Source organism: Pteropus vampyrus, unplaced genomic scaffold (genome assembly GCF_000151845.1).
Source record: "Pteropus vampyrus isolate Shadow unplaced genomic scaffold, Pvam_2.0 Scaffold23, whole genome shotgun sequence".
NCBI lineage: Eukaryota > Metazoa > Chordata > Mammalia > Chiroptera > Pteropodidae > Pteropus > Pteropus vampyrus.
In genome coordinates this window covers 2636531-2644127 of record NW_011888804.1, presented here as the reverse complement: position 1 = coordinate 2644127, position 7597 = coordinate 2636531, and the positions used below count along the sequence as shown (strand labels likewise).

Sequence of the window (7597 nt, the reverse complement as noted above, 5' to 3'; positions counted from 1 at the left end):
CATGTTCTAAAGTTAGCCCCGGTGTTTGTTGCACAACGCTGTAAATATACGAAAAACTACTGCACACTTCAACGGGTTCATCGCGCAGTATGTAGAGCTTTGCGAGGGAGCCGCGCGTGCAGCACTGGAGGCACCCACAAAGCCTGTGACCAGCACTTCCCCTTCTAGGAGTTTAGCCCAAGGAAATCATCAGAGATGGGCACTGAGATTGGTGTACCAGATGTGTGTCACATGGTTCTCCATTTGAACAAAAAAGATAGAGATGATTGAAATAGGAGTCTAGATGATAGGTAAATATATGATGGCTGGTGTGAAGAACTTTGCAGCCAGTATTTTTTTTTTTTTTTTTTAAAAGACATTCTTGAAAAATATTTGAGAAAACAGAAAGATGGTCAAGACGTGTAAGTGCCAAAAAGCAGGCAGATGAACGTCAGGCCCACTGGGGCCGGGGTGTTCGTCCAGAAGTTCCTGCCTGTGCTTCCAGCATCTGAGCAAGTGTCCGGCGCACAGGAGGGACTCCAGGGGTAATCTGCCTGAGCGAGTGAGAGCTGAAGGAACTGCAATCTGGGGGGCAAGTTAAAGAAATACAAGAAAGAATGAGAACAAAGACATCTGCCAAGATGGAAATGCTGGTTCTCTCTGGGTAGTAGTTTTGTGGGTGGCTTTCCAGTGACTTTTCTATAGTTACTGCCATGAGCCTTATTCACTGAAAAGACAAAACCAGACACATTAGGAACTCGAACCTGGAGGCCCTCAGTAAGTTTCCTAGATTACACAAAGATCTGAGATGAGACGAAGCAGGGCCTCTAGTTTCAGAAGGTTCCCTGCCGAGAGGTTTTTCTCTCGGCTGCTACTGGAGATTTCTAACACTCCACCTCGCTGCCGTCGGGATTCAGGCTGAACCTGTGACAGGAGGGTCTCGGGCATCCGCCACCCAGGGTCTCCCACGTCCACCGTCACCTACTGGTTTCAGGGGCCGAAGGTCCCAGGCCTGAGGAAAATAGTGGCCTCCTCCCCAGTTCAGAGAGGAGATAGGAAAAGGGGGTATGGGGCCCCAAAAAGGAAGCTGAGGTGGCCCCTCCTGCCTTGGGGGAGGAAGCTCCCCACCACCACCGTCACCACGAGGGCCGGCGGCCTGGAGCGCGAGGACGTCCTCTCGTGCACCGGCTCCCTTCCATCCACAAAGGAGTGGGTGGGGGTTTCCAGCGGCGCCGCCCAGCTTGCAGGCCGTCAGCTGGTGCCCAGTCCGGGCTCTGTGCGGGCCAGCCAGGGGGCTGCCCATCCCAGGGAGGGCGGCCAGGGACCCACCTCTGGGATCTGGCCATTTCCCATGCAGGAAGCCCCTTCTTCTACCGCTCGGGATGGAGATACATCGTGTCAGGTCCTCCCTGAGCCTGGTTTTGGCTCGTAATCACTCATCAAGGCAAGTACGGACATCCCACTTTATAGAATGGGAAACTGAGGCTCAGGCCAAGATCTCAGCCAGGCCTCTCCCTGGCCATCAAGCCCATGGCCCAGACTTCACAGTGATGGCCTCGTCCCAACACCAGTCTCCCAAACAAACAAAACAGAAGACCAACTTCCAATATGCTGGTGACAGCAAACAGGCCTGTGGAGCAGGCGGGGGCATAGAAACAGGCCCCCGGGGTGACAGTAATAAACGAACACCGCTCCCCGTCCTCCGGCTGCTGGAATCAGGGCACTTTCTAGTGTGTGGATTCACAGAATTTGAGCTGAGAGGAAGCACGCCGATACCATCTGCCCGCGGTTTGGGCATGGCCGGGGGTTTCTTCTAAGAGACAAAGCACTTTTCAAAAAACGATGATACAGGGAACCCCAATGAGGGGTGGCTGTGTATGCGGCTGGGGACCCCATAGGAGCTCTGCCCAGCAGCACCCCTTCCTCCTACCCTGCCCCGGAGGGGTGGCTGTGTATGCGGCTGGGGACCCCATAGGAGCTCTGCCCAGCAGCACCCCTTCCTCCTACCCTGCCCCGGAGGCCCAGACTAAGCCCCCTGGTTGTCCATTTCACAGGTCAGAAGGGGCAGGGACCCGCCTGGGTCACAGAGCAGCCAGGGCAACGATGGAACTCCACCGTCACCTTGAGAGCGTTCTGCTCCCGGTCCCCAGGGGGAGGGTGGAGTTGGGGAGCTGCTGGCCTCTCAGCTCCCGTCCACCCACCAGGGCATCGGGCTCTGTCCGCCCGTGAAGAGCCGCCGGGCTGACGGTGGCGGGTGGCTGGTTTCCCTGCCTGTCTTGGAGCCTGAACACAATCCTCCTGGCCTTAGCGGGCCCACAGCTGTCACCTCCCAGCTGTGTGGCCTTGGGCAAGTCCCTCTACTCTGTGCCTCAGTTTCCTCATCTGTGGGCTAGCTTCACCACTGTCCCCACCTCGGTGTGTGGTGATTCCATGGGATTTGTCAAACGTGGTCGGTGCCTGTCATGTCAAAACAGCTAATGGAAGCGAGGAGCGTGAGGTGGCTCAGCCCGCTGAGGCCCCGGGGCGCGGGGCAGGTGGGCGGGCGCAGGCCTTCAGCCTTTCCACTGGGGACGCCCGAGGCGCAGAGGCGGCCCCCCCAGGTCTGCCGAGCCCGAGCGGCTGCCCCTCCCGCCGGCCGCTTCCTGCCCAGCCCTCCTCCTCCTCACACTCCTGCCTCCGAGAGGAAACCGCCAGGCCTCCGGCGGACGTCCCTTTCTTTCTGCTTCCTCTTTCCCACACTCGGCACATGGCTCCAGCCTCGGGCCCCACGGGCCCCACGCAGCAACTTCTGCCTCCCTCCCTCCCTCCCTCCCGCGGAGAGGAGGGGCAGGGCAGCGCCCGCCCTGCAGGGCCGCGGTGAGCGCGAGGGGGCTGATTCCGCAAAGCCCGCGGGCGACACCAGCGCGCTGGCCGCCGGCTTTCGCAAGCACCCACGGGCCATGTGCACGCCCGGAGGCCGGGTGCTCCTGGGCAGGCCCCCGGCACATGGGCGGACGCGGGGGCCCGAGGCCCGGGATGCCCCTTGTAACGAGCCCGGTCCCCCAGGGTGTCTCCCCCGCTGGACTATGTGCTCTGAGGGTGGAGACAGGTGGCCTGGTTCCTGGACGCCGGGGGAATGTATCTCGCCTGGACGCGGGGCCCGAGGTGCCCCCCACCCGCCCGGTCAGCTCGCACTGAATCTGCCGCCACCTCCACAGGGCCACCACCCCACAGGCGGGCGCTGCGACCATTATCATTTTACAGATGAGGAAAACTGAGGCCCAAGAAAATCAAGTCACATGACTGCCCCGAGGACCAGCTGCCCCCAATCAGGCCACTTCCTCCTGGGGGTACCGGAGGCCTGTGGTGGGGGGGGGGCGGGTCTCAGGGCTGTGGGCAGAGTCCCCTGAGGGGTCCCCCACCTCCTTCCTCTGCCTCTCCTCTGGGCTGGGCAGCAGAGTCCAAGGGCAGGACGCCCTGGGTGAGGAAGGACAGGCCAGCTCCCTCTGTGCCTCAGTGTCCCCATCTGTAAAATGATGGCACTGGACAAGATGGATACGAGGAGCCTTTCCTGGTCCGAGAACCCAAAACACATGTAAGGCCACTGGTTAAAGGCCGCCACCACCACCACCACCGATGGTAAGTCTTTCTAAAGACTTACTAAGCACAGGTGCAGCCCGGCTGCCTGCGTTCCAGTCCATCTTGGCCACGCAAGAGCTGTGTGGCCTTGGACAAGTCACCTACCCTCTCGGCATCAATTTCCCCATCTGTGAAATAGGGGTAACCATAGCACCTCCTTCATGGGGCTGCTATGAGGATTAAGTGAAGCCATACAAGTCAAGTACCTAGTATATAACAAGTGCCAAATGAATGTTGGCTAAAAAGGTATTTTTCAACAGTAGCCAGAATTCCATCGTCACCCCTATACAGATGAGAGAAAGTGAGGTTCAGCCCCCAGACCCAGCACATATGACAAGGCTTTGAGACCATCTCAGCCAACCCGGAGGCCTGGGCATATGGGGAAACTAAGGCCCAAAACAACAAAGGGCTGGCCCGAAGGCCATGGCCAGCCAGTTATGCTCCATTTGAAAACAGACTCCAGCTCCAGCTCCCAGGGTGGCCCTGCCCCAAGGCCAGCCACCCTCGGCCCATTGGCTGTTCCTCTCATCTCTTCCCATCCCTGGGACCCCCACTGCCTCCTCCTGCAGAGCCCGGGTGGAGCCCCGGCTGAGACCTGCTCCCAGTGGTGCTGGCCGAGCTCTGCCAGAGCCACCAATTTTATAAGAAAAACCAGAAATCTAGATTCTTATGTGAAATCTCTCCATTTTGTCTTTTGAAACATGGGCAACAAATTCAACTTTCTTATTTTTCTTTTAACTGCCAAGTGAGGTAGCGCATGTCAGGCCTGGCCCGGAGGGAGCTGGCACTCTACACCCTCTAACTTGAGGGAGCCGGTTCGGTAGTGTGGCTGGGGGCTGGAGGGTGGGGATCCCCTGGGGTCAGGGGGATCGGAGGAGGGGGTGGTGCCACAGATGGAGTGGACATGGCAACCAGAGGGTCTTCTAGAAGCAGAACCGTGCCACTCCCCTACAGCCAGCCTGACCCTGGGAGACCCAGGGGATGCCTCCAGCCCACGCCCACTGCTGGGCTCCAGCAAGTGCCTCGGCCCCTCTGGGCCTGAGTCCTCCAGGGGCTCCACTGCTCTTAGGGTAAAATCTAAAACCCTCACTGTGCCCCAGGCCCCAGCTAACCCAGCCCCATCACTTTTCCCACTTCATTCCTCCTCGCTCCCTTCGCTCCAGCCCTGGCCGACTGGCTGGTCTTCAGAGACTCCTGGTTCATGCCCACCCCAGGGCCTTTGCACCCGCCATGTCCTCAGCCTGGGACTCCCTTACCCAGATCTCAGGATCCCCTCTCATCTCAGAGGTTGCCTCTTGCTAAGGGGCTCTCAGTGACCACCCCCGAGGGAAAGCGATCGCCAGTCTCCCCGAGGGCCAGCGCACAGGCGGGGAGGGTTTGCCCCACCTCTCGACCACCTGCAGGGGCATGCCACTGAAGCCAGAGAGTGCTGTGACTTCTCTACCTATCTTCAGACCTTGGGAAATAGCCACGTGTCTCCCCCCACGACACACTGCGGCAGCCTGGCTGTGGCCTCCGCTTACACACCCCCAGTAACGAGGAGCTCCCTCCCTCCACAGCCCTCACAATGACCCTACTTTACAGATGAGTAGACTGAGGCTCCGAGTGGGGAGGTGACTGGCCCAGGGTCACACAGCTGCTCAGAGGCGGAGCTGGGACCGACCCGTAAGCTGTCAGAAGCTGATGGAACCGCTGTCAGGCCAGACACTGTGGAAGAGCTGGGAGCAGCCCCACCAGGGCTGCTAGCTTTGTGGGCAACACCCCAGGTCACAGAGCAACCACTCAGCCTATGGCAGGACCCCAGGTGGCCTGTGCAGAGCGATGAGCCCCAGGGACCCAGCTGCTTGTCCAGGGCCAGACCACCACTGCCAATCCCTAAGGACTCTGGCTGGGGCCCGCCCTCAGGGCCCCTGAAGAATGGGAGCCTTGAAGGTGCCGCCCCGCTGGACACTGAGGGCCCAGACCAGCACTGGAAATAAATCTGTGTTCTCAGTCCCAAAGTCATTACCATAGTAGCCATGTGACAACAAGGAGGGCTGGTAACACTGAGCGCTTCCCTGTGCCAGGCGCTCAGCAGATGTGTTCTCCCAGCTAGTACAACAGCCCCACGAGGCAGCAGCTATGAATAGGCCCGTTGTACAGAGGAGGAAACTGAGGCTCAGAGAGGTGACGTCACTGGCCTAAGGCCTCAGAGCTGGGAAAGAACTAATTCATTATTCCAACTTGGGTCCATCTGACTCCTGACACCTGGTTTTCCAAGACAGTTTCTTTTAAGCAGAAGTTGTTTTTTAAAGTGAAATTTTATGGGGAACCCCACACTATCATGCAGATAACACACGCTTTTGGGCCATTATTTACCTTTCATGGCGTCACAGCCTCGAGACTTTAGAAATGATGAGAAAACAGATTTTATCTGCCCTTGCATTTTTCTAACAGCTTCTGTTGTTTGGAATAAAATGCTAACTCCTCACGGGAACCTCTGCTGCACATACTGCCCTCACCCCGTGCCCCCAACACGCTAGTCTCTTCTGCTATTCTTTCTCCAAAACACAAAATGCTTTCCCATCTCAGGGTGGTTGCCCGCGCTGTTCCCTCTGCCTGGCACTCCCAGGGATTCTTTACTCAGGATTAAGATCCTGGTCCAAAAGTCACCTTCTCAAGACCATGAAGCAGAATCAGAAAGTGAGGTGCTGACACGAGGAGAGACACACAGGCCAGTGGAACAAGCTAAGAGTGGCGCCCGCCCTGTGCCACACGCGAAAACGCATTTGAGATGGGTCTTGGTCCAAAGGGGAAAGCCCAAACAGTAAAGCTTCCGGAAGGAAAGACAAGAACGAGCTTCATGACCCTGGGTAGGCAAAGATTTCTTAAACGGGGCACGAAAAGCACTAACCCATAAAGGCAGGCAGTGGATACACTGGACTTCATTAAAATTAAGAACTTTGGCCCATTAGAGAAGGTAAAAGGCAACCAGCACACACAGCAGGGGAGATGATATTTACAATACACAGGAAGTGTATCCAGAATATATAAACTCTTACAAATCAATAAGTTAGACAACTCGATAAAAACAAGCACTTTCCAAGAGTCCATTCCAATAGCCAATAAACATAAGAAAAGGTGCTTAACCTCATGAGTCATCAGAGAAAAGCAAATTAAAGCCACGGTGAGCTACTGAGTACACATCCACTGGGCTGAAGTCAAAACTCTTACTGCCAGTGGGGAGGCTAAGTCGGCAGCTACTTGGAAAAGTGTAAGTTCCTTACACAGTTAAACTTGCACTTGCCATGTGTGACCTAGCGAGCCCACTTCCGGGGATCTACCTGACAGCGCTGAGCATGAGTCCAGAGAGCTCCGTGCAGGTTTCCTAATAGCGCTATTCATAAAAGCCCCAGAGTGGCAACGACTCAAGTATCTGTCAGCGAGCGAATGAATAAACTAAGCGGCACATCCACACAAAGGGAGACGCGCAGCGACGAGCCTGCAGCACACACGGGAACACAGACGGGTCTCTGAAATATGCCGGGCGGAAGGAGCTGCAGATAAAAGGTGGCCTGCCCTGTGACCCCATTTCCATGAAGTTCAAGAACACAGACATGTAACCCATGGGGGCAGGAGTCGGTGGGGGGGGGGTGGTTCTGACATGGAGAAAGCCTATGGTGCCCCCGGGATGCTGGGTCACTAGGTGTGTGTACACACACACACACACACACACACACACACACACAAGGAAACACGGAATGTGTGCTCATGACACTGCGATGATGAAGCTGAAGAGATGGTTATTTCACGCAAGAGGATTCTCTGACAACACCCCATCCCAACCACCAAGTTAGGGTGCCTCAGTGATCCTCAGAGAGGCCCATGGCGTTCCCTGTAGAACCCGGTATGTAATTTATAATTCTATGCTCATTTGTAGGTTTCTGCCTTCGACAGCCCCCACCACTATGCCAGTTCCCCCGGCACCTAGCATGTGCCTGGTACATAGTAAGTGCTCAGT

The 7597-nt window shown here is 56.8% G+C and overlaps 1 protein-coding gene across 1 annotated transcript in view; it reads right to left on the bottom strand.

The window, feature by feature from the left end:
* The window catches only part of SH2B3 (SH2B adaptor protein 3), a 39503-nt gene that overhangs the window by 17633 nt on the left and 14273 nt on the right, over positions 1–7597 (bottom strand). Inside the window, exon 3 of the mRNA XM_023528154.1 lies at positions 441–564. Coding sequence (XP_023383922.1) covers positions 441–564 — 124 coding nt within the window. The remainder of the gene's footprint in view (positions 1–440; positions 565–7597) is intronic.